The sequence below is a fragment of the Nipponia nippon genome, unplaced genomic scaffold, assembly GCF_047370975.1.
Source record: "Nipponia nippon isolate SJK-2023a ecotype South Korea unplaced genomic scaffold, ASM4737097v1 scaffold_10, whole genome shotgun sequence".
In the NCBI taxonomy this organism is placed as follows: domain Eukaryota; kingdom Metazoa; phylum Chordata; class Aves; order Pelecaniformes; family Threskiornithidae; genus Nipponia; species Nipponia nippon.
In genome coordinates, this window is record NW_028262291.1 from 7,445,536 (window position 1) to 7,473,070 (window position 27,535).

A 27,535-nucleotide genomic window follows, 5' to 3' on the forward strand; every position below is an offset into this window, starting at 1 on the left:
GAAATGCGAGTTCTGTATGTTATATGCTTTTAAAAAAGAAAACAAATAATTATCTACATGCTGCTTGTAATTTTTCTGAGGAGGTTTTTATATATGTTTTATAGATGACTTCTGCAGACTCAAGCAGGAGGTTTTCTATCTGTCCAAAATCTAGTTTATCAATGCAGAATACCACCTTACTAATAGATAGACAGAAAAGAGTAGGGACTATGATCTCTACCTTTCAGAAATACTTGAGAGACAGTTGACTGCAGGGATAGGAGATGACAAGGGTGTGAAGGGGGCTATTCTGCCTATATTTTTAGCACAAAGAAATCTGTGATAAAAGAAAGAACTCCCTCAATGCAGTCTTAGAAGTATCAGGAAATAAGACGGAAGTGAGAATGGAATGATATAGGCAAAAATTTGATCAGTCACTTTTTCTAAGACATGAAATCAGATGTTACCAACTTTAAATTTAACTGCAGATTTCCTGAGCAAACATAGGAATGAAACAACTTCAACCGTGAATGAATTCCAAAAAGAAATTCAAAGAAAATAAATCGTGGATGTTAGAAACATGGGGTTTAAACAATGTCAAGAAATTACCTGGTTGATTTATCTTGATCTAGAGCAAAATCAAATATACTTCTGGAATTCCTAAAGGGTGTTTTCCTTTCCTGTTCTTAGAAACCTTCTTAAGTAACAGGAATTGCATAAATAATCTGTCTTGGTTATTTTGTGCGGTTTATACATGAAGAATTTTTCCTAATGTCTATTTCAGAGCTGCTGTGCTGCCACTTTAGCCAAGTACTCCTTGACTTGCTCTCACTTGGCATACAGAAGCATCCTGATCCCCTCCAGCCTTCTTTTATTTAGAAAGAAAAACAAAGCAAAGCACAACTTCCAGTGTTTCTGTATAAGTCATGTTTTCTGACCACCTTTTTTGTTGGTCCCTGGATCTCTTTTAGTTTGTCAACTACTTTTTTTTTTTAAACATTGTCTGTAAAGCTTGGCCCAATACTTCAGGTGAGACCTAATTAGTTCTGTCTTGCATGGAATAATTGACCCTTAATTTTGTTTATCAGACTTTTGCTAATTATACTGTGAAAATATTTGCCTTTTTTCCTAATAGCATCATCTTCTTACATAAGGTATTTTGTTGAACGGTGTAATTCTCCAATTTTGGTGGTGGTTTTGTTTGTTTAGTTGTTTTTTTGTTTGTTTTTTTTTTTTCAGAATTATGCTCATTTTGCCATCTATGGTTTTTCAGCTCAGAGCCATCTCGAACTTTAAATGATTAGTGTTCGATCAGAATAGAAAAGAATGACTTGTACCAGGCCCAGGATTGGTACCTGAAAAAATCCTGTTGGGTTACCATCCAGTTTGGCTACAGACTGTTTATAATTACTGGTTTGATGTTCTTTAAACTACAGAAGTTTCCACCATAACTTCCTGAAGCCACTCATGCAAACCAAAGTGCAGTAAATGAGGGTGATCAGAAGGCTCACTTCTATCCTATCTAAAACGCTGGTGTATCACTGCCATACACACATGCTTCTGACAAGGAGTGTTGGAGTACCAGCTTCATAGCGATGAGAGAAATCTGGTTCAGGTCCTCAAGATCATCAGCAGAAATCTTCTCGCTTCAGAAAACTGTTTGTCTATCACAAAAATTTATCAGTTAACGCAGTGTGAAGAAGATACATATATATATTGAAGACATGCCAGCCCCTTGTGCAAAATGTCATTTGACTGTTCTCTTTTCTTCACTTTGGACAAGACCTTAGTGTTTGTCAGTGTGATCCACAAAGAGGTACTATCAGATAAACAAGCAATAAGAGTAAATGGTGAGGAACATATCTTGAGAAGATCCCCAAATATTTTTGACATGATTTAAGCCATTGCCTGAATTGATTTGCTCAGCTCCTTCTTTGTAAGAAGAAGGATGCAAAATAGCTGTAACAAAATGAACGTGTTTTTTATGCCCCCATCTAATAGAACCAGAACACTCTGATCATCTTTTCAGCAGATAACTTCTTCCATAATGTTTTATTCATTAATCAATGTTTCAGATAACTCACTGGTTTTATGGACTAAAGCAGTATCACATCATAGAATCATAGAATCGTCAAGGTTGGAAAAGACCCTTAAGATCATCGAGTCCAACCGTTAACCTAGCACTGCCAAGTCCATCTATACCATGTCCTCGAGCACCACACCTATCCGTTCTTTACGTGGAAAAGTCAGTCCAAGTGCATGAATGTTGAGTGATCAGCCTCGCAGAGGAAGTTCTTTGGGCAGTAGTTTCTGGATTCTTTTGTAAGACAAAACAATAGCTCTGGGATCACTTGAGGATTACGTTTATAAATCAAATTGAGCTGTACACTTTGTAACAAATCTACTAACCATACTGCGAATATAACACAAAAGTCATCGGTATTGCAGGAGGTATGTTGTGGGGATGGAATTTATGCACCAAATTCATGGCAGTGTTTTGCAGAGTTCACCAGAGGTATGCTTGTCCTAACGGTAACAAGTTCTGCTGGATGGTACTATTGAATTCTGTTTGATTTTATTTGATATTTCATTATTGGAAATGCTGTGTCTTTTAAGTTTCTTTTATAGAAGTTTTTCAAATGGAGTTATACTTAGTGTTATGGTATGCCACCTTAGGGAAGAGTATACTCTAGATAATACATGATACTGCTGAAATGAAATAGTAGGGTATTTCTTTAGTATTTCCCATGGGAGATTTGAAACATTACCAGAGCATGTTGTAGGAACACCAGTGGAGCCATCTAGTGTCTTTTGAAGAAGTTAACGGATTACCCATGATTTTGCCACGGCAAAGAGAAATTTATTCAAAAGAAAAGGGTAATTTTTTTGTTTGAAGTACTGGTATTTGTATTTATATTGATGTCAGTAGTCCAGCTTGTGAACAGAAACACAAATATATTTGCATAGTAACAAAAATAAAACTTTATTCCAGTGAGGATTATTCTACTCAGTAATGAGTTGTTTCTGCTGAAAGAGTATTGTAGCAAATGGAGACCAATGAAACTCCATTTACTGACACTTCCAATGAGAAACCATACCATAACTGAAAAATCAGTTATTTTGAGAATCTGCAAAAATACTGAGCTGTAAACCAGCTAGTATTTACAGTTTGATTCTTAAATTTTTCATGTCATGAGGTAATGATGAACGATTACTTCACATCCTGCCAAGAATCCAACATCAAAAACTTTGAGTCTTCTATAAGTACCCTGATATGGAAAATGAACCTGCTTTGAAGTAAATATGTAAATCGTTCAGGACTAATTGTTTAACTTTCTATGTGACAAAACACAACCAAGGATTAATGTTCCAGAGGTGTGTTAAACTGTACTTTTTTTTTTATAATTGGGCTAAAGACAAGATTCTTTTATCTTAATTTCAAGTTTATCTTTATAATTCTGGAAAAAAATTTAAAAACAGGATCAGTGATCTGTAGTGTTCTTGAAGACTTAAATAATTTAAAACCCTTTACCAACTTTATGAACAATTTGCACTAAAGCTTTTCACCTGCCTGAAGGGCTGCCATATAGCTGGAGTCCTTTGGAGTTTCTGGGACACGAGTTAAAAGGCAGGAAATTCCAATTAGGTATTAGAGGGAAAAAAATTGCCATAAGGGTGGTAGTACTGGAACAGGTTGCCTGGAGAGCTTGTGGAATCTCGATCTTTGGAGGTGTTCAAGGCTCAACTGGACCTGGCCTTGAGCAACCCCATCTAATTAGACCGGCACTGAGCAGGGGGTTGGACTAGAAGACCTCCGGAGGTCTCTATTGGCAAATTATTCTCTGATTCTGTGATTCTCAAGTAAAAAAATGACACCTCAGAAAAAAGTTCTCCGTAACAGTCTGGACATTTGTGGATCAAATGGATTCTTGCATAATTCCAGTGTTGGAAAACTTCAGTTTAAATAAATGCATAAGTAGACTGTATTGTCTTATGAAGCCTGTCAAGATCATGTTGCTGTGTATTTTCTGGCATCTCAAAGGGTGTTCAGCTTCACATGGAAATTGCCTGTAATTATTTTACTTATAAGATCTTAGCCTCTAATAAAGCAAGTAATACAAAAGAAAGTACTAGTCTAATTGGGAATCAGCTGCTATGCAAAACAGACGGCAAACTGCTCATAAACATAGAGAAATACAACCTACAAAGTCCCAAGCCGTGGAGCAGAATGTTAGAATGTTCTTTTCAGATAAGCCAGTTCTCCTTTCTTCTGGTTGGTTTAGAAATATAGTTAAAGTACCACTGGAGTAAGTTGGTTTTGGTTTTTTGTTGGTTTTTGGTTTGGGTTTTTTTTGTGTTTGGTTTCTTTTTATTTAGAGTATTGCAGAACTCTCCTTTTATATCACATTAAGTTAATGCCTTTAGACTATTTTATTGCTCCCTATGGAAAAATAGATACTGAACTTTTCCTTCAGTAATGATTAAAAGTTGTTGACCTTGGGATCCTAATCATCCTTTTGTAGCAGCAAAAGGTTTTGAGAGTTGCTTTCTTTTCTTCTGAATTTAAAAAAGCTAAAAATCATTTTATCTGAGAGCAGTGTCTTTTTTGAGTTTGCTATCAGAAAATAGTAGTTTCCAGTCAATACCGGTGTTATATTTGCTTCAAAAATCCCCCAAAATCAGTCAGAAAAATTAAGAGAAAGAAGCCTTTTCAGTGCCAATGTTGTATTTATGCATTCAGTTTAGTTTTTTCTAAAAATAAAATTAATTGTTTGTACCTAAGGGGTATATTATTCTCAGGTTGGAGTGTATTTATACAGCGTATATAAATATAAAATAAAATGTATATATAAATATAAAATAAATGTAAATATAAAAAGTGTAATGTGTATATGTCTTGATAAGTTTAAGTAAACATTTTTGGGGTGAACTTTACAATGGAGAATTACAATAGCTGTTCAAATATAAACATGCTGTAAGAGACTTCTAGATCATTGAATCCAATTGCCTGATATTACAAGCCACTGCATAATTTAATCTCCTTCACTATGCTCTATCTTAAAAGTAATTAGGAGTTCTATATGTAGTGCTCCAGCTATTCTAGAGTCTAATTTTTCATTATATGAAACTTTCTTTAAATTTCTGGTTAAACTAGTTACCTAATTTAATTTTAGCTGAATAAAATTAACTAATAGTTGATTAATACATATTAGCTCTTTTCTCTCCCTGGCATTCAAAATACTCGGTGGAGAATATTAACATCTATTCTTAATCTTCGTTTTTGTATGCAAAATATGTTTGTTGTTTGTTTTTTTTTTTTTATACTTTCATCTCATAATAATAGCTCTCATTTCTTCTAGTCATCCTATTAGAGCTTCTCTGTGCCAGTTCCTCTTTGAGTTGCTCTCTTTTAGGTAAGGCTCCGGTAATGGCGTACCGGGATGAAGTCTTACCATTAATACTTTTCTATTCCTAATGAAAAGACTTCTGACTTGTATGCCCTAGGATTTTGTTTCCTTTTTTATGGCTGTGTTTGCACTACTGTTTACGGTTCGTTTTATGGTCAAATAAAACTTCATGTTCCTTTTCCTCATGGTTATGCCCAGATGATGAGCTTCCAGCTCGTGCAAGGTTTTTTTTTCTGGCACTTCAGTACATGATTTCATATGTGGTGCAGCTCAACTCATCACATTTCTCTTTGGTCATTTCTTTGAGCTTTGTCATCCTTTACTGGGGTACTTGCAACAAATTCAAATAGATTGACATTGCCTCTTCTAGGTTAATAGAAACTTGACTACAAATGCTTTTTTGCTTATGGGTTTTTAAGAATCATGTTTCGTGATAGTTTAAATGGACTTATGCAACAGCTTCTGTTCTGATAGCCTGGCAGTCACATTTGTGTACTTCCACATTATTTCTCCTATATGGTATCTTTTTAACTTAAGCTGTTCATTTTGTCTGCTTGAAAAAATCAGATTGTGTTGATTATGTAGCTGTTCAGTTACCTTTTACACTTGGTACACATGACTCTTTTGTTTTACCTCTGGATGTCGTCTTGTTTCACAAGTGGGGCTTTTTTTTTTTTTTTTTAATGAATCTCAATTGGATATATTTTCCTAGTAGAGAGAAACAGAGCAGTAATTTAAAATTGCATGTGTACTTTCAGGTCCAAACATTATTCAATTAAATATTCTCTTATTTCTCCAAATACTTACAACTTCAGACTTTGTCATCTGCAGTGGCAAGTAACTAGACTGTGCATGTAGTCTCTACGTAAAAAAAATATAGGTGGTTGAAATTAGGGTATTTCACCAAAAACATTAATTATTCTTATTTCCTATATTTAGTTAAAAGATAATTTGCACAATTTCTGGATGTTCATTGTGTAGGAGGGAAGTCCATTTGAATGCAGCATCTCATGAATTCTATGAAGTAAAAATGTCAATACCGAAACACTGATTATCAGAAAAGACCATCACTGGTGAAATGGAGGTAAATTTGCCAGATTTTATTACACGATTACAATGAAATAACAGAATTAGAATATAATATAGAATTGCCGGTAAGATTCTACATAGATGCTATCCAGGTGGTGTCTACAGAGCAACAATATGTTAATGGTTCCTCAACAAAGTAGTTCTATTTTTATGATTGCATTCTTAAATAGAAATTTTTAAATTAGAATAAAGGTCAAGGTCTCTGGGAAAGTGAATTGCTGCCAAATTGTGTTTTAAGACAGCATTTTAAATCAGAAGCATTCTTACTGTTGTTAATATTCCATTCTTTTGTATAACTTCAGTAGTTCTTCAGAATTTAATGCTTACCAGTGTAACTAAAAGTCTGTTATCTTAGGGGACTTTCTTCAGGTTTTGATTTGACAACTAGTAAAATACTCCCTTTTAAATATGCATATAAACCTTATAATCTTTGGTAGGATTAAGTACATGATTTTCTTTCCAAGAATAGATTACAATGTTATGAGAAGTAAATACAGATTTAATTTTTATTTGAAGTGCTTTGTAACTTAGGACAGAAGAGCTTATATTTTCAGAGAGTTTGTAAATTCAGAAGTAACAAGTACGATTTAACAAGGTAAAGTAATCCTTTTGTGTAAAGAACGGGTAGTAGAAGCAAAGAAGTCTTCTGGTGTAGGTTTTTTTTCTGTAAGGGTCTTAGCTGTAAGGGTCACACTCATCTCATTTCAATGCAATGAGCTGACCAGTGAAGTACCGTAAGTGTATGTGGGCAGGGTACACAACCTATTTATTAATAAATGATCTAAATCAGACAGTGAACTGATGGCATAATCGCTGATGGTTGTTGTTTAGGCTAAGTTACCTAATACGGCAAAAGTGAAAGCTCATTCTGAAGAACTGCAAAACCTCAGAAGACAGGCAGGTGAAAAGACATATAGTTACGTATAAAGTGATGGGTGGGAAGAAACATCTTAAGTTTACTTACGTAGTGATGGGCTATGAGCTGACCCATCATTAATGGGCTTACAATACATAGTTCTATGAACACTTAATGCTCGGTGTTCACTGGTGGTTAGAAGAGCACACTAAAAACTATTAGGAAAGGAATAGAGAATAGAAGAGTGAATGTTAGCGTGTCATTTAAACCCATTATATGATTGTATTTTTAATTTTATGCACAGTTCTTGTTCCCTTGTCTCAAAAAGGATAAGACCTGGTACAAGGAAAGATACGGAAGAGTACAGCTTTGTGGCTTCTGTAATTTCCAGCTGAGTGATGCCCGGACTGCACTTGTGCTGTTATTTGCATTCCTCTTGTGTTCTGCTTCTCATATTTCTCCTTCTGACAATTAGGAGATGTGACACTGTCCAAATGATGGGCACAGTTTAACGTGTAAGGTGGGAGTTAATTAGGAATGTAGACATGCTCTTATATGAGATAGCTTAGATAAGAATGACAGGAGGAAAGAAAAAGTTACTTATTTCATTTGTAAGAAATTCTTGATGCCAGGTATATTCATCCTTAGTGTTCTAAGTTTTAACTGCCGTGTCAAACAAAGAAATAGTTTGTCAAAGGAAATAAAAATCCTGTAGGGCTTTATCAGGCCACTCCAATACTGTCAGCTGCTGAATAATTAAAAAAAGAAAAAAAAGCTGCTGTGGCTCAGATTGTTTTTCCATTTATCATGTCATAGTATTGCTACTGAGTCTCAAGGTCTAGACTCATATTTTGTTAACAAGGCAAAGGCTATGCAAATACATTCCAAGTATCGGTAGCAGCAGGTCTGTCAAAGCAACAGTTACGCACAATCTTGAGCAAGCTCCCTCCGTGAATAGAGCACTTCAGAGTGCCAGAATTTATGATGTGGAAAAATATTGTGTAAATTTACTTTGTTAGCTAAAGAAAATTTAACAAGAGTTACGTTCGTCATTTGGTTCTACAGGGAGGAAAAAGAGATGCTTTTTACATGCTGTATGTCTGTGTTTTTATAAGTGTTACAAAAGGTAAATCAAATTGTAATAGGAGTAATTTTAAAGAAAATGAACATGTGGGTGTAGGTAGGAGTAGTCTTTTGACAGTTCTTTGTGTGTCGCTTTTTAAATCATAGCGTACGTTCTGTTAACTTCAAGTTCATGCTTTATATGCAGATAAATATGTCAATAAATCAAACCTTTTATTCAGCTAATGAATGAATACCCTTGGAAGTTGGATAGCTATATTCTACTCTTGGAAACTGACTATAAGATTATTTTGCACTTTCTTCATAATCCTTTGTTTATGAACAGATTACTATGTATTTCTGAAATTATGGGTTTAGAGGAGAAAGCACTGGACACTAATGATTTAACATTCTTTGCTAGAAAAATAGTTTACTTGATCTGAGATTCTGTTGTGTGTAAAAATTCTTTCTTTGTTAATATCCATATTATGCAGAGAATCATTAATGATTTAGGTAAGGTAGAAACATATTGAGACAGCACAAACAAAAATGTTGCAGGGAGGGAAGGCAGTTAGTAGAGAAAGTACACTTTTTTGTTCATTTAACATACAGGGGAGACAAGTAAGAACTTGAAGCCGTAACTTTTCATATATGGTATTTTGGTCATTATACATAGCTGATCACAACTGATCAGTAACTGATCAGTAAATCCGATTGAATGATAAATCTGAGTGCCTTGTCCCCAGTCTGAAACGCTGAATATAATTTCAGATTCCTCTGAGACTGGGCATTAACACTGGGAATAAGATGTGATCTGCTCATTCCATGCATGTTGAAAAAAATGTATCTGCAGTGATTGTTGCTACAGATTTTAGTATTCTTACATTCATGGGCTGAAAGATGTTTATACACAGCTGTTATGTTTCTGATGTGAATTTGTACTTTTCAACTTGCCGATGTATATCCAGAATTTCTTTCTGTATTCTACAGGGGTTTGGCAACTGAATTAAACAGAACTTTTCTTCCTCCTAAGGCCAGTAGCAACATTTCTTTTGAGTTCAATGAAGCACCATTGTGTCTTTAATGAAAGTATGAATTTATAGGTGAATTGCTGGGGAATCATCATGGAATCATAGAATAGTTTGGGTTGGAAGGGACCTTTAAAGGTCATCTAGTCCAACCCCCCATGCAATGACCAGCAACATCTTCAACTAGATCAGGTATAAAGATATCTTTTAAGATGCTAGTATAGAAAGAATAAGGAAATAATGCATAAGATTTATCAACTCTAAGGAAAGTTGCTTTACTACCTTTACTTGCACTGAAAATAATCTCAGAAGTAGAACTTGAATAATGAGGTGAACATTCACCCTTAAAAAGTGATCATGCAAACTGTCAGCAGAAATGCTACAAGACCATCAAAACTTCTTGCAGGAGTTGTTAAAGTAATATTGGTTATTAGGAGGTCTGAAATAACAGGCAGATTCATTGATGTATGTAATATATACATACTGGATCTGATGGGGTGGTGTGCTTTCAGTGGCTGTGGAAATTACTGCATAAGTCTCTTCTTGCTTCAGAACTGTGCTGTAGCCTGTCTGCTTCCACCCGTGGCTGAATGGAGGTAGAACCGCAATGGCTGTGCTGGTAAAACCAAAACCATTCTGAAGTGCTGTAGTGAGGCATTCCTGCGTCAGCAGAGACCATAAATCCTTCTGTGATTCGCCTCTTTTTTCAGTTATTCCTCTCAACTCTTTGATCTCTGTGACCATGGAAAATGAGCATTTTTGAAAGCACATCTGGCGGTTTTGCTACCTGATTCGCTGTTTTGCCTAGCAAACTGTTCTCTGCTCCGTTGTCTTTATTTGTGCTGCACGGTGTTCCCTGGAGGTTGTGTGACAACAGGAGAGGGAATGCAAACCAGTACAAAAAGAGCCAGAAGTGTAAAGGAAGTTGGTCAGCTTTAAAGTTAAAATCAGTGTTAATAAAGCTGAGGCTCACAGAGAATGTTTGGTAGACCTGAGATGATGATACAGGTGTTCAACTGTTCTTGCATTATGTCTGCTGAAACTTGTAAAACTAGACTGTCCTATTGCTGTAAATGCTAACCTAACATATACCTCAAACTAAAATCCCCAGGTAGAGCAATGTTAAGTCAGAGAAATATTTATGATTCTTCTGATGGGGTGGTGTTTTATCCTTCGAGCTGTTAGGTCTCATGAATGAAAAGCAAATCATTCTAATGGCTTGGTTTTCTTGGCACATCTGAATGATGACAGCATATTGCATATTTTACATATATTAGATAATAAAGGTGGCATGCATAACAACGTTAGGTATTTTATAACAAAGGTTTTAACTCTGGCTAGCTGCAAATTGCATAAAATAACATAATTTACTCTTTATTACTCAGCAAATCTTTGCGTTACTTAGGAAACTTAAAAATACATTTTTGCAAGCTTTGGTGAGTCATATAATTTTGAAATTTGCCTCACTAATCACTAGTCTTGTTCTGTTAGTCTTCCATTTGCCCAGAAAGAAATAACCTCCTTAATCTGTAATTTAGCCAGAGAGGAACATTGTTCATTAGGACCTTAAATTTTTCTATTTGTTTTTGACGGGGTTGAACATACCTGCTATGAAAGATGTCTGATATGGTAAGATTTCTGATGTACTCTATGGAAATGATCTTTGCTATTTATGGTTTTGATTAAATAATTATATCTTTTTCCTTTAATTGAAACAGTGTTTATAGTTCCTTCAATTTAGAACAGTAGTTTTTACTGAAATTGTGTTTGTGTTAGTGGACAGAATAGTGGAATGCATACTTTATATAAAAGTAAAAATGAACATTAAAATAATGAGCAATCTGTTTTGAGGCATCCTGAAGTTTCTTACAGGTATGCTTGAGAGGTTGTTAGAAACAGGTTTTGGTGCTTGGAGTCAATGAGACATGAGGAGCAAAGGAAAGCATTGTTTTACGGAATCTGTAGCAGAGCAAGGAGGAGAGAAAGTTTTGCTGGAAGCTGCAGGAGAGCAATTTAAGCAGGCAATAATTAGTTTCATAAGGGTTCGTGTAAGAGAGACGGAAGACAGGCAGTTGACGAGGAGACAGAGAAAGGCAAGCATTTTCATCTTTGGGATAGTAGTTCAGACAATGTTCTACAGGTTAATATAAAAAGGGGGGTTTGTTGGGTTTTTTTGGTGTGATGTCTTCAAGTTACATGGAAAGAAGTATTTAACTTTTAGAATGTACCCATACGTTTAAGTGTTCCCTGCTCTTAAGTGGGAGAACGTGGTACATAAACGTTTACCAATTCATAAATGCTTACAATGACGTTTCTGTGATCTTAACACACAGAATAAAATTATTATTATAGCCCTCAAATTTGAAAATATGAACTTACAAGGTTCTATGGAAATTGCTTTTCACATATGCTTCTTCCTGTTCTCAGGTCTTTGTTAATCAGTGGCTGAGATTTGGTTTTATAACTCTGTAGCACAAAACCTAGCCTAGACTGAACTGTCAGTTCTCAAATAGATATATGGGCTTTTTCCAGAGCTATAATTAATTTTTTATAAAGCTAGGAATGTAACGACAAGTTTTGTTTATAAGTTGATAGATGTTATAATTTTTTTTTTCTTTGCAAACATGAAAAGATAATTTAAAATTTTTTACAGAATATTCAGATACGTTTTTTGAGAGGGGTGTTGCACTGAGGCAGAGTAACGCTCATAGGTAGGATGCTGAAAGTTCCAGGAATTTATGACTGGAGTACTTTGTGGTTTGCTTCTAGGTGTGCCTGGCCCAACACAGCCATGAATGAAAGTCACAGCTATCTGACAGCTGCTGAGTGACCTAGGTGAAGTGAGTCAATGACATCAAACCAGGTCTGTACCAATATCCTCATGACAGCTGGTGCTAATTGGCACCCCTGTTGGCAGTCTCAGTGGAGTTACTGAATCAAACAAAGCACCAGATTAGTCTCCTCGTTTGATGTGCATTGGCAAGAGTTAGCTGAAAAACTTTTTTTTTTTTCCAGTTCTCTCAAAGAAACCATTTGTTCTGGTTGAGTAGAAGGTAGTTTTCACTGTTGACAAGGGATCATTGCTTCTCGACTTTCTAAGTACTCATACATAGAATTTGTAAGGGGAGCAATGATGAAAGATCAAAAGCAAGTATTGTTATATACACATAAAAAATCCTGAAGCACCATGAAAGCATAATCGTACTTTACTGTGAAATCACTTGAATGGTTGATGTCACTCTGTGACAACAGAGAGAAACTAGATAAGGGAAAAGATTTTCTGTGTTTATTTTGTAGAAGCTGTATTCATGCTTTACTTTTTTCCTGTGCCCATCCCTCTCAGATGAGTAAAATAAAAAAGAAATATTTTTATAAAGCGTTGTAGAATACCAGAGGTTAACTGAAAGCGGAAGAGCCTGAAATACATTAGAAAACTTTGAACTCTTTTTCATGCTGCTCTTGCATATGATTGAGAAGTGTGGATCCAATGCCATCTATCAGAATTACTATGCCATGTGTCATAGTATAATAGAATAAAATACTGTGTTATGACCTGAACAAAGGGTCTTGAACCCAAGGTTATGTGTTATTTTCCAACTGTAGCAAACAGCACAAGAATTCTGCAAGCTCTTGAGGTTGTTGTGCAATAAAAATCTGTTAAGGCCCCAATAACACAGGTAGTAGCTGAAATAACTTTTTATTATTGTTAAAATTGGCTAATTGTCCATGTTCCCAGTGTTCTTTTAAAATCTTGAATACCTTTTTCTTGGAGAATGTCAAAATTAATAAAGAGTGAGTGAGCATTAGGAATTTATCAAAAATTACCATTCTGTTACTGCACACACACACACAAGCCAAATGAGAGCTAAACATATGGCAGGTATTGTCTGCTTTTTTACATCTTTAAACTCTGAAATTGTCTTAGCTTTCTACATAGGTATCTTCAAGTCATTCAGTATTAAACCCTGCAAATCTTTCTTCATTTATAAGAGAGGGGCTAAAAGCTCTTCATAGTTGTTTTATGTTTCTAAAATATTCTGAATATGTAAAGTGCTGTTCAAGCACTAAGTTTAAATATTTTCTCTTAAGCAAGACAATTGGATTCAGTTAGAATGTAACCTTCAAAGATCACCTAAAATGATTAAAATGCTCTCTGTGTGACCCTTTGTAGTCTTAACAGCTTTTGATGGTATCCCCAAGACTCGCCTGAAGCCCCCATTTGATCTTGGTCTGTAATGTTTTGATATGCTCTCTCTTCTCAGGCTTTTTTGAACTATAAGCTTGGCTCTTTTATTTGGTATTTAGGGATGTTCCCTGGTTTACCTTTCCTACTTTTTCCACTAAGCGCTGTTTTCGCAATATATTAAGATGGAAAGGGTAATAGACAGATTTTCACACTAGATAAGTATGGTCATGGAACATAAAACTTCTAATGCCCAAAGAAAACATTGGAACACTGAAAAAGAAAGCGAAAGAATTTCTACATACCTGGGGAGAGCAGCAGATGGGAAATAAACATCTCTAGTGTAGGGTACACAGCTTTTATTATTTATTTGAAGTTGTTTTGGAAATAGGATTTACAGATGATGTAAACAAAAATCTGAAGGCAGAAAGAACTGAGGTGAAATTAAGCATGTTTAGTGAAAATCATGTGTGTAACAGGCAGTTATTTTTTGAACATAGGCATAAAGAATAGTAGACAAGGGAAGAGTTTTATTGTGTTCTAATAAATGCTTCTGAATGCTCGGTAAAATATTTTTCTTTAAATAAATGTGTCATGCTCATAATCTAATAGATTAGTCCTTGTCATCACTATCATCACTGCTACTATCCTATTGAAAAAATAGTTGATATTTGTAGTTCCTTTCGTAAGGTAATAAATGTTTTATAGCTGTGTACTTGGTTTGATTAATTGAGGCGTATGAGATACCCAAGATGCTTAAAATTGTTTCTTCTAGTCCAAAAAGAAACAGGATTTCAGAGAACTGGCCTGAACATTTTGATATAGTCATTATAATCTCATGAAATGCACCTGATTTTAGTAAAGATTTATATTCACCAAGACACCTATATTCACTATTGATACACAAAATGCAGTGTATAACAAACAGGTTATATACAGAGGCTATAATTTCACACAGCTGAAAGGCTGACATCAAAATGTCAGTCTAATTCTTTTTTTAATCTTTTTCTATTTGCAAACTCCAAAACATCTTCCAGCTGAAGCATCTCTCTACCAAAGAGTAAATTTCAACTTCAAATATACTACTTTTTTAATTACCTTTTCCTAATCACAAAGGGTTGGCAGACCACAAATCAAAGCCCACTGTCCCAAACATCTTAGCCATCCGCATACTTATGATTTGTTTCAAGAAACGTAATCAAATTTCTAGCAAGTTATAAATATAGTTCAAAGTACTTTTTCAGACTGGGTGGTAGCACAGTACAGCACTAGTTCATAGCATGGATTGCTGTCTGCTGGAGGAACTAGACAATGGCAACTTATAATTTTTTCCAGATATGATTTGTTTTCGTCTCCCACATACAGAATTTTAAAGTTCATTCATTTGCGTAAGTTGTAAAGTTAGAAACACTGCCCAGCTGGACAAAATGGTACAGATTTTCAAGAAAATTCCTCTCGTTATATTGAGGGGAAATATAATCTCAAAGCTGTAACTACATAGCTTAAATTGGTTTAAATATGTTAAGTGAATCATTATGCTTTTCAGGAATTGTCAGTTCTTATTAAGCTGAATAGTTGTATTTAATTATGTGCTGGACAGTAATCAATTCAGAAATGCATATGTGTGATCATGATATCCCTCATGAAATCTGTTCCTTCAAGGTATTTCCCAGTTTTTGTGCTATGTTAAATAGGTTGATTCATTCTGCTCTGATGAGGATACCATTGTGTAGCTAAATGTTTTTCCATATGGTTGCACTCATAACTTCTTCCTTTTAACAGAGGTTCTTCTCTTGCCCCCCCGCCCCCAGTGGCATTTTCTGACTCCAGTTGGATGGGTGCAGAAAAGGCTCTGATTCCCTGCTCATACACTGTTTTAAAACTGTAACCACTGGAGTTGACTAAATTGTCATAGTGCCAGTTGTCTTGATGTTAAACTGACCTGAAAGAAGGATTACACTTAAGCTGATATGTTGAAAAAGGGTTTTCATTTTTGGTTTTTTTGTTTGTTTGTTTTTTGTTTGGGGTTTTTTTGTTTGTTTGTTTTTGGGTTTTTGTTTTGTTGTTTTTTTGGTTGTTTTTTGGTTTTGTTTTTTTTTTTTTTTTTTTTTCAAAAATACTATAATGTCAAAAGCTATCTGGGCAGCTGTCCTTTTGTAGCTGAAACAGTTAAAAGGAGTTGCTCTCTCCATCCATTCACTGCTGCCCGTGTAACTTAGACACAATGATATGAGTTAACCTAGTGGACCTTGTAATAATTTGAATGCTAATCCATGGTGCTGAGGAGCAGTTATCCAAACCATAATCAAAACTCAGGTGTGGAGGCAGTGGCTTCTTGTTAGGGGCAGAAATGTATTGTGTTTTGCAGGTACTGCTTAAAAATGCAGGAGCATGTTGGTTAGTCTTTTTAGATCTTTGTGAAATTCATTGAGATTTTGGCAGATAGATAAAATAAATTATTTAATAGTAGGTCACTTTATATATAAACAAGAATTAGAAGTCCAGGTTTAGACACCCAAGAAAGAGTTGGGCACCTCAGACATCTGTGATCTTCTCCCTTGCCATGGCACTTTCCCTTCCCAGTATGGGAATATTAAGCAAGAACCACCTTAAATTTAAAAAAGAATGCTAAGCACAAAAATGCATGTAAAACTCTACTCTCCCCAGTGATTAGGTGCCTAAATTGAAACTACACTGAAATATTTTATCTGCTTATGATCCAGTGCGCCTCATTTGCCCAATTGTTTTTGAATCAGCAAATACCAGTAAAAAGAAAGGTGTTTTTCCTATGGCAGGAACCCAGGATTTTTTTCCTGGCAGGTAAGTATTAACCACAAGGCTATGCAATCATGTTCCGTCTTGTCTGCTTCTCCTCTAGGTCCAAGAACCGTTCATTCTTTTCTGCAGTTTGGCCTCACTTGACTACAGGCCCTGCTCAGCGCAGCAGGTACCTTGGTGGTCAGGGCATTCCTGCTGCATGTGAAAGGTGTCCCTTTGAGCTCCTGCATGTTGAAAAAATGAAATTTTAGTCAGGTTTCCATTTCTTTGAGATCAAGCAGGAAGGGAGTAAAGAGTTAAAGAAGCTTAAGTAACCACTGATGGGTGGGTTGGACCAGTTTTAAATATTGACATATGAAAAGTACTTAAACTATTACTTTGGGAATAGCCCTATTGCTTCTGAGACAAGTGAGTGCTACTATCTAATTCCTGCTATACAAGGGGAAGACATTGCACTGTTATAATTAAAATTGAGGCTATTTATTTGTTATTTTCTTACAGAAAACAGATTCAAGCTCTTCTAGGACAGTTTAGCCAGTCAGAGACTTTGTTAATCTCCTCTGGAGTTGAGCCAGGGACTCTAGATGGAGTTCTTTTGGATGCTGGCTGTTCTTCTATGCAATTTGATACACCTGAAAGAGGTTTTTCCCTGCAGAAGGACGGACCTTTGGACATGAGGATGGATAGTGACAGGTACCTGTTAATAAAATAGTTCTCCTTGAAACCCGAAAACTGTGCTCAGCAACCCCCGTGTGTCTCACTTCCCCTTAAATTGAAGAATTCTCATCATCAAACCACATCTAGTTTTGCATGAGTATACGGTCTGTCTTTTGTCACAAAGCTTTTTTCGATCTCAATATTTAAAACCCTGGTTATCGTCTTTTCCTTCTTTGAAATAAGAGGAAAGTTCTAGTGATGAGTAATTAAACCAGTAACATTTTTGTTAACTATACCACTAAAATTTTACATTTTTGGAGTGTATGGTATAGAGTCACAGGGGCATCTCACTTTCACTCCCTGTTATTTCTGCAGTTTCTCAGACTGTACTTGATCTGCAGTCTCACAACCCCTTACTGCAGTCCCTTTCCTTTTCTGCCACACTTACTATTTGTGGAACCTTCACTTGAGCATGTTCAGTTGCTCCCTCAGGAAAGGAGCAACCTCCCTGTTTTCTGCAATGGCCATCTGACCCAGTTACTTCTCTCTAAAAGGAATGTAATATAAAATAAATAAATAAAATCCTATCCATAATATCAGCCAATTGAAATCAGATAGCAACATTGCTTTTAACACACTAGTATAATATTGTTTTCCATGCCTGTAAGCTTTCCTTAGCAATATTATAAGCTTCCTTTCACATTGTGTAGGAGGCACATCAGGCTTACTTAATTGTCCAATTAACAATTACTAAATAAATCACCTCTATTTAAATTATTAGAATTGGTGTTTAGTACATTCAAGACCATGAAAATCAATGGTGGAATAATAATTTCTACTTATGTAGCAATTTTAATCTTCAAACAACCTAATATATTTCTGTAGCATTGTGCTTTTTACATGAACAACCAAAGGTCTCTGTTGTATAGATGATGGCAGTAATTGCATAATGCGTTACTGGGAGAGTGAAAATTTTTCCTTTGTGTTTTGATGAACCTGTAGTCTTAAGAAATGTAATTTGATCTTTCATTGCTGACAGAGCTGATGGAAAGCCTCAGTTTCTAAGGAATCATCTTAACACATTAATGTTAAGTCTTAACACAGCAAATTTCGTGATACTTGCTTTTTCTAGTTTTGTGTAAAAAGCTCACGTGATCCTCCTGGGATTCGGCCCTCAGATTTCAAGAATCTGAACTCCAGGCTTATATTTGCATCGTGAGAATACATACATGGAACAGGAGCATAAGAACAAAGGATACCTGTGGCATATCAAAAGCCTTACACTACGGTTGTTGCTATGATACTACTTGCCTCTGATTTCTAAGTTTTGTTATCTTTTGTAAGATACTGCAGGAGAGTAATAAATGCCTGAAAAATATTCTGCACATTCATGTCTTTGTAGAAGACAATTTATTAAGTAGGCTGTATATTTTCTCCGATTAGTAAACCCATAAATGATGTTCATAAAATACCTTGAACTATTTCAATAGCAAAGTGACAGAGATTTAAAAAAAATAAATGTATGGCTTTTACTGTTTATATTGTAATAATTCCTGTCATTTGTAATATTAGGTCATTTCTATTCTCTCAAAACAGTATTTGGATATAAATTCTTATGCCTTTTAGTGTAAGTAAAGTTAAATTATATTCATGAGCAATTGTTTTCATAGCAGGAGTTGTGAAAGAAAAGATCCTTGAAATCAGTTCAGACTAGAAAACAACATATAATGCAAGGTGACTAAAATGAACTCATAAGGGGCAAGTGTGTATTCTAAAGCTGGCTAAATAAAAAGTCACACAGCATTTCCATTTTAACATGGTACTGAAATGTGTTTATACTTGTCAACTCATTAAGCATAGTTTATGATGATACTTGGAAGTTTCAGCTGTTCTAATTGATGCTAAGGAACAAACTCCATTTAAAGTAGCAAGAAAAAGGATTTAAAAGATGCAAGCTATATCTGTTTTCATGGGGTTGCTGTCTCTTATTTGAAAACCTCAAAGGCACTTGTATGCAGTGTGTGAGTTTGACTTTATGTCTCAATGCGATGAAGCTTCACCTCTTGTCAATGAAAACTGACGTCAGTGAACTAATTGGCTCTTCTTGTGCGTAGGTACCCTGACATGCCCACTGCTGCTGATGTTGTGAATGCTTTAGATCAACAGGCGCTTGCGTCCATCCTGAGAACATACGGGGAGGAGAGGCACGCCAAGAAAATCGCTTCAGCCATCGTTCAGGCACGCAGCATATACCCCATCACCAGAACTCAGCAGCTTGCAAGCATTGTTGCAGGTACCCTCATTAATTCTTCACAGTGGCTGAGGAGAAAAAATATTAATCCCCAAAGTCCCAGAGGGATCTATTTGTACTTGAAATCATGCAGGATCTAATCCTGCCTATTCTGCTCTGATGTCAGCTCTTTCTTTTTTAAGGTCCCACTTTTTATATTGTAGTTTGACGATTAGTTTAATAATAGATTTTACATGAAGTGATTTATCATTTTGCAAACCAAGTTGAAACACAGAACCACAGCAGCCTAGGGAATTCTTTATCCTAGCTATTGATAAGCCTTCAAATATCAGATACGTCATATACCTCTTAGTTTTAAATGTCTACATTTTAATATTTTGAGTGGAAGTACCATGGCAGTTTCCAATTATGGATGAAATCAGATCATTTCTGTCTGCTTAAAGAACCAGGAAGCAAAAAGTAAAGCAATACATAGCTTGCTCTCACCTTGTGAATGCCAACTAGATCAGCCTGAAGCAACTATTGAAACACTTCATCTTACTTGCTCTTCACTGTAAACAACTTGAACAAAATGTAGTTAGGCAGGAACTGTGATCACATCAAGAACCTTCATGTTTGTATTCTCAAGTGAAAATTTTCAAGGAAAAATGTAAGAGACAAATCCTGTTCATTAACATTATAATATGTAATGTTGGAATATTTTTATTTTTTTTTAACCAAGAAATGACAATTACTGGTCTTGTTACAAATAAGTCTAAACTGTTGACTCCTTTGAATATAGACCTTTAAAATGGCTACCCAAATTTAACATTTGCTAAAGAATAGTGTTAAACGTATCAGTAACCTGAAGACTTTTAAAAAATATATTGTATTCATAAAAATGAAAAAATTACTTAAACTGGAAGTTTAAGGGACTTACTTTTAATGACTGGCAAACAAATTAAAAGGTTTGGATTTGTATAAGTCAGGACACATAAGCAAAACATCCAGTCAACCAATGCCCAAAGTTTAGCTGATAATGATTAGAGGACCTGAAGACACTCCTTGCTGTTGTAAGCCCCTGCTGTAAATATAGTGAATGTGAGGAACAATCAATCTTAAAACCCCAAAGAGATAAAACACTGTAAGTCTTTTATAAAACTTGAAGAGTTGCATTTTTAATGTAGTCATTGTCATCAACATCACGACCTAATAATTTAGGTTTTTGTCACATGCATCTCATGCTTTTTGAAAATCCGTTGACTAGAACAGTGTACCATTATTGAGACTGAAGCAACCATATTGCTGTGCTAAAGATGTAATGTGTTATAGCCTGTAAACAAGCAATTCAGTAACTTCTGAAATAGTATTGTGCACTAGCTTAATCTAAGAAAATAAAAATACTGTTCATAAGACAGTGGTTGAAATCCCTTCATGTTTCGTGTTGCATGTGAATCATCACTTAATGGTCACTTTCTGTGACAATGAGAAGGACTTTTTGTTCTTAGTTTAAACTCTCTGCTGTATTTGAAGAGCAGCTTGATACATGAATCAGGTATGCATCAGATAGCATACATGCCAAAGACAATGAATCCAGCACATATCTGCCAAGACAGTAAATATGTGTTTTGTGTTCTTTTTTTGACATACGCAAGCAGTTAAAACAATTTTAGGACTGTTACACTGATCTCTGCTTGGTTACAACTTCTTCCAATTTTAATTTGATTCCTCCAGTAAAGGAGCACAATGGTGGATCCTACTAGTTTTTGAACTGATTATACCTTAAGAAAATTTCTGGTAACTATAATATATTTTTGTTTAATTTATCATCTATCATCAATATATATTCTTATGCAAAATGATATCCATGAAGTTATTGAGGTAAGCCAGAGCTAAAGTGCCGGAGACCACAGCTACAGGATCCTCTTGGTGGCACAGCGCAAAAAACCCTTGACTAATTCAGGACTTTACCAGAGTAAAATCTATGACCTATTAGTTAAATGTCAAGTCCTTTAAAACATAAAATATTAATTAGAATAATAAAATCTTGCATTTTAGATTTTGCAGACTCTATACAAGCATGATTATCTCTCCAGAACAGGATCATTTTTTTTTGCCTAGTATAGGAGCCAGAAAACAGGCAAAAATTTATCCAATGAGGCTGGGTATTTATTTCTCTTTCTCTGCTGGTGTCAGTATCTGAGAATTCATGTATAGTCCATGTTTCTTTCACATGTTATAGATTACTATGGCTTTAGATTTTCTAGAACTCCAAAGTTTTGTGTTAAGGTCCAGCTGATAACCAGAATCCCAGGGAATCTAGATTTGGACTAGCCTGAAACTGGAAAATTCCATTTCTATTTATAGAATGCTAGACTGCTGGTCTTCCGTACCACCCCCCAAAAAGGTTAGAATGTGTATTGGTGTTGCTAATTGATTGGGAGAGGAAAGTGAAGGATGTAATTAAAAAATGAACAAACAAAATGGCTCCACAACAGTTACAGAACAATCAGACATTTCTAAAGTTTGTATTAGCAACAGTTATAATTTTAAGGTATAGCTGGAAAAAAATATATAGATTTGTATGTCAAGATTGCCTACAACAGCTTGGGGCTAACTCAGGTAGCCCAGTGATTTCTTGCTCTCCTTTGTTCCAATTTGAGAAAATAATTCCTTCTATTTCTTGACGTAGAGCTTGAAAGTTAATCTCTCTACATACTGTGGCAATGAATTCTGATCCATTTCAATAAGGAGATCTCTGTGAGCTATGGAGTCTGCAGTTTACATGGGAAAGAGGAGGAGTTTTCTGTTCAGTCATGTGAACATCATCTCTTCTTGCAGCACAATCGAACTCTGCTCACTGTTTATAATTTTCACACAGCTATCTGCAATGATGAACGCTCTGTAAATACTAAAGATCAGGAGTTCTCAGCTGAAGGTCTGTGACTAGATGTGTGGAAATTGATTAAGCAGCACTTCCTGATGGCTTTGGCTGTAGCTCATTGACTTGTTTGGAAACAATAGGTTTAACGCGATGTGCAGGAAAACTGGTTAAAAATAGTGAAATTTTTAGAATGTAATTTTAATATGCTTTTTCCATAAAACTGATGATCTATTTTTATTTCTTTTCAGTGGGTAACATACCTTGTTATCTCTTAGTTTTTGTTCAAATTTCAGTTTTTCTCAGTGTTATTTAGGTACATAATCTATTAGATCTATTAGATCATTTTGAGATCATGTAGTCATTTGGACTTAACTTGAAAGGAATTGGTGATGAGATACTAAAGAAATTTTGAAAACTTTAAAAAGAACTTTAATGAGTAAAGCCAGTCTCATTCAGATTGGTTCACATTTATAGACTTTAATTATCAGTTTGGAATTTGTAATATTGCCTGAATTTCAGATGGGTGAGAATTAACACTGTACTGAGGGAGCCTAGACAAAAGGACATTAGTTGCGTCACAGAAACTTATTAAATGCAATGCTAATTCAACAGACGGATTCCTGCAAACAGGTGCACAATCTGAATTAATTTTTAAACTCTCCCACTCTCATACACTCTGGGGACTTTAATAGTTCATATTGACAGGCACAGCACGTTGCTAATTTCATTCACAAGCCTTAAAATTTCAATACATTTCAACATGTGAATCTATTAGATTTTTAAAAGTGTAAGTAGCATCAGGGCATCCCAAAACTTAAAATGATAATTTCTCTCACTGGGATTTCAAACTAGTCATCTAGCCAGAAGCGTGGTGTTTTTATGAATGAAATTCATTTTACAAGCTTCTCATACAGATTCTTTTATATTTTTGTACATTGTACAGCCTGTTACCAGGAAGGATTTTCTTTTAGTGTCATGGTAATTGGAGGGGGCTGGGTGAGAGATTTTGTGCCTTAGCAGAAAGCACAAATAGGTTTTTATTTAACTATACCAGAGGACTAAGAGTGGGGTAGGAAAATTTTTTCACCCCTGGAACATAGATCAAAATCTACTGCCTTTACTAAAAAGATGAAGGTCAGCGTGACAGAAGTCACTACCACAGATGACATTTATTAGTTTATCCCAGTCTCTGAAGACAGACCAATAAGTCTTTGAACTTGGAAGTAGTTTGATTTTTGTTTTAGTTTGGGGGGTCTTGGTTGCATAAAGCTGCAAAGTGGCTGCATTTCTTTACCAGTTTCCTGAATATTAGTATTCCGTACCGTTATATATGACCTGCAGTACTGTTTGTGCACGTTCCTCAGGCATGTAAGGTTGTATTATACTAACAGAACATATCTGGGGTTTAATTTCTTTTTTTTTTTTTTCAGTGTGTGATAAATTAATTCACAGGAATAAATTAGTGTCATATTTAATCGTCATTGTAGGAAGACACTGTACTCAACAAGCATGGTGGGACAAATGGAAGAACCTTCCAAAGACCTGTTAGTGTCCTAGTCATGCTGGTAGCCTGGGTATCACATTTCTTTTGTTTATCTATTCAGTATTGCAATTGCAAAATAGCAGTGTTTTTGATCAGACTACTAAAAATCTGGCCAGGTATCAGCATGTCATGTCTATTTAGATTTTTACAAAACTGGTTTTAAAGTAGATCTTTATATCATTCTTGTTTTTTCAGATAAGTAAAAGATATTTTGGTGACATAGGAGATAAAACTCCCAGTATTTTACTAAAATTCCAGTGAGATTGGCTGTGGAAATTTAAACAAAGGATCTCATTCTAGGCTTTGTTTTTATGGTTAGGTCCCAATCAAGAAGCACAGTCAGTTTTGTACCTAAATTACATGCTGTACTCTTGTGGGTTGGCTTCATTTTTATCTGTGATAGTTTTGGAAGCGGAAATACTCTTAGAATGTCAGAAATGGATCATCCCAGAAAACCAGCAGTATTTTTAGAGAATACTTAGACTGCTAAAATATGATAGTTAAAAATTCTGGCTCTGCTTTGAGAGGTGAACACCAGCTCTGGGTAGTAACAGCCCAAAATTGAAAGTATAAAAGCCGATGCTCTTCAAGTCACAGCTGTAAATTTTTCAGCAAGGGGCAGGAACAATATAGGTAGAACCGATAAAATGTACCCTGTTTTCTAACCCGCTAGCTTGTTAAAAGCTAATATTTTGTAAGGAAACAGTGCTTTCTCATTCCAGTTACAACTGTTTTCATAGAGTGAACATGGCAGCAGTGGGCTTGGTTTTGGAAGAGGGAGAGGGGAAGAGTGAGGTATGTTTTCAATGGTTTTGAAAGTAGGCTTAGAAAGAGAGATACATCTGTTGTGTGAGATCTTTTACAAAACCAGTATTTTCTTATTTGAGAGACCATGGCTTCTTTAATTGAATTCGAAAGATACCCAGGTATCTGATGTTTCAACTTCAAATTCCATTGAAGAAAAATGCTATTGTGACTGAAACCTAAGACGGGTCTTATGGAGAATAGCAAGCTATGTATATTTAGTCACTTAGTGCATGCTATGGAAACATGCATGTCCTATGGTGGTTTTGGATACATTACATGCTGATTTTAAACCCTGCTGTTTCATTTAATAACTATTGAAGGTTTCTGAGCATACTACTAGTGTTTGTAGCTTTTAGTTGACCATTTAAAGAAAAGTGTTTTGCTCAGCACTGTATTCCTTTATGTTACGCATTAAGAGACAGTTTTCTTCACACACAAATGGCAGTCAATGGCTTTTTAAGGATTCCATTTTCAAAGAATCTATTTTTAGGTATGTAAAGAAATATGGAAACAGATACTGTGCCAGGGAGTACAAGCTTGGTGTCAGTTGGTTTCTTGGGACATCTTACCTCTGCAATTTTGAGTTCTTTTAGTTCAGCTCTTTCGTCAAAACAGGCTTTGTGACTCCTACAGTGAGGGCATATATTCTTTTTATGATTTATAGAAAGCATAGAATGTGGTGTTCTCAAAGACAGAAATGATATTAGCTAGCTAGTGTAACTTTTTCTAGAGCTCATAAGTGATGAAGGAGCCTAGCTCCCACAGGTTAAATCTATTTACTCTGTTTTGTGAAACAGAGTTTAAAGCCACAAATTCCTGTGCAGTAGTGTTTGTTGGGAGAAGTTGATCCTGTTGCCACTTTCTGTCTCGAAGGATTCAGACTATAGGAATAGGAAACAGCCACAGCTACAATGGGTCTCTTCGGTTAATTCACAAGCTGTTAGCATTAGAGTCAGAGGAGGTAGGGAATGTAGTTGGGGAAATTGAGTATGCAGAAATGCATCTTAGATACATCGCATACATGATAATAACTTTGTTTATAATGATTGAATTTTTAAATCCCATTATTGGCCTCTCCCTTTGCTGAACACTGATGATCGCTTGTGTGTTTGTGATGCCAAACACTTACGTTTTCTGACATAAGTAAAATCTTACCTTTAAAACTCTCGAGAATTCCACTAATAAATTATTTTGTAAGTACTGGATTATGATATCTCTATTAAATTTTTTTTCAATCACCTGTGAATTTAGTCAACTTGTTTCAGAGGTACCATGTTCCCTTCTTTTACTCCACTATATAGAACATCAATTACTTGATTATGAACTGCATTTACTTCAAACCCATTCTTTTATTATGTTATAGTTTAGCACTGGCATGGAATTAAGGCATTTTAATACATACATACCAGCTGAATTGCCTTATCTCTAATGGGCCCTCTTGTTTGGAAAAATAATTCTTTGCAGTTACGCACTAGCATTATTCATTCAATTTATCTTTACAAGACTCCTGCGTTCGCTTACATAATAGATCATAAGTTTACTCAGGTTTCACAGGTCTTGTAAGACTCTTGCACTTCAGTCCTTTTGATCCATCCAATCTGGCTTCTCTAGCTTTTTGCTCTACACTCAGATAATGAAGATTCAAGCCTAAAATACATTAAATAATGATATATTAAAGTTTCTATCAAAATTTTAGTCTCTACAGAGACTTCTATAACTCATAAGAATTTTGGAGAAAGGAAGAGGGAGTTTTGTGCATCTAGTAAAAATTATTTAATCTGGTGATTTTTCATCCAACAAACTCATACCTTGACATGTTCTGCTATATAGACATGTGAAAAAAACAGCAGTGTCAGCTTCATTTTCTAAATTTCTCAAGGTATTTTTGTGAACACTTGAAGAAACACAGGTGTAGTGGTTAGCAACTTTTATCCACAAACAAGGATGCCTCTTTTATGCTTTAAGTAATTCATTGACAGATACTTATCACCAGGTAGACGTTGTATTCATCTTATCTCTGCCTGTGAAGAAATGCATAATTATCTAGAAGGCAACAGTTAAAATTGTGTCCATCGTATTTTTTTTTTGCCTTAGAACCATAAAACAAGCCACCACAAATACTGAACTGACATTGACTACACTGAGCTGTAAAATGAGACTTATCTATCCCATCTTCATTTTTTCCCTATCTTTGTTTCAGCCATCATTTTGTATTGTAACTTTGTGAAACATTTGGGGAAGGAATTTCTCTGAAAGGTTCTAGGAAAAAAAAACAACACTCAAGTGCCAGCAAGCTCAGTTTAATAGGGTTTACTTTCAGAAGTGTGAATTCAAAGCAGAAAATAAAGATATATTATAAAGAAGAAAGCTCACTACTCAGGGTTCAGTTGTAAGTATGCTTTCCTTTAAAGTCATCATGCACAAGTGGATTAATGTCAGGATAGCAATGTAGAAATAATATGATATTAACATACACCTTTTAAAATTTGACAGGTGCTTTTCCAGCATCAGCACTGTATGCACGAAAAGACTTGCTTCAGAGACCTACGCATGTTGCTACCAAAACTTTTCAAGGCCTGCGAATATTTGTAAATGATGAGCTCCATGAACTCCTTATAGGGCTGAAGACAGCTGAGAAGTTTCTAAAACCTGGAGGTCGCCTTGTAGCCCTCTCCTTTCATTCACTGGAAGATCGTATTATCAAACGTTTTCTTCATGGAATAGACATGGCAGAAAAGTACAATCTTGGCTCAAGGCAGAAGATAAGACAGGCTCTGAAAAATTGCTCCAAAAAAGAAGATACACAAGCATTTCCCTCTGGAAAATCCAACTCAAAGTGGATGTTTATACAGAAAAAAGTTCTCACACCCCAGGCCAAGGATATTCAAACAAACCCAAGAGGAAGGTCAGCCAAGCTGAGAGCTGCTATTAAACTCTAAACCAAAACATATGATTATATAATTGTATAATTTCCTTAAATTTTGTTTTCTAGAAGTCTAACTGGACAGATAGTATCAAACTGAAAAAATAA

The 27,535-nt window shown here is 35.3% G+C and overlaps 1 protein-coding gene across 6 annotated transcripts in view; it reads left to right on the forward strand.

Annotated features, from left to right (window-relative positions):
• The window catches only part of METTL15 (methyltransferase 15, mitochondrial 12S rRNA N4-cytidine), a 98,798-nt gene extending 71,263 nt beyond the window's left edge, over window positions 1–27,535 (forward strand). For all 6 annotated transcript variants that reach the window (XM_087743614.1, XM_087743567.1, XM_087743604.1 and 3 more), the window contains exons 4-6: window positions 16,885–17,076; window positions 19,155–19,333; window positions 26,998–27,535. In XM_087743614.1, coding sequence (XP_087599740.1) covers window positions 16,885–17,076; window positions 19,155–19,333; window positions 26,998–27,443 — 817 coding nt within the window. In that variant the 3' untranslated portion in view covers window positions 27,444–27,535. The remainder of the gene's footprint in view (window positions 1–16,884; window positions 17,077–19,154; window positions 19,334–26,997) is intronic.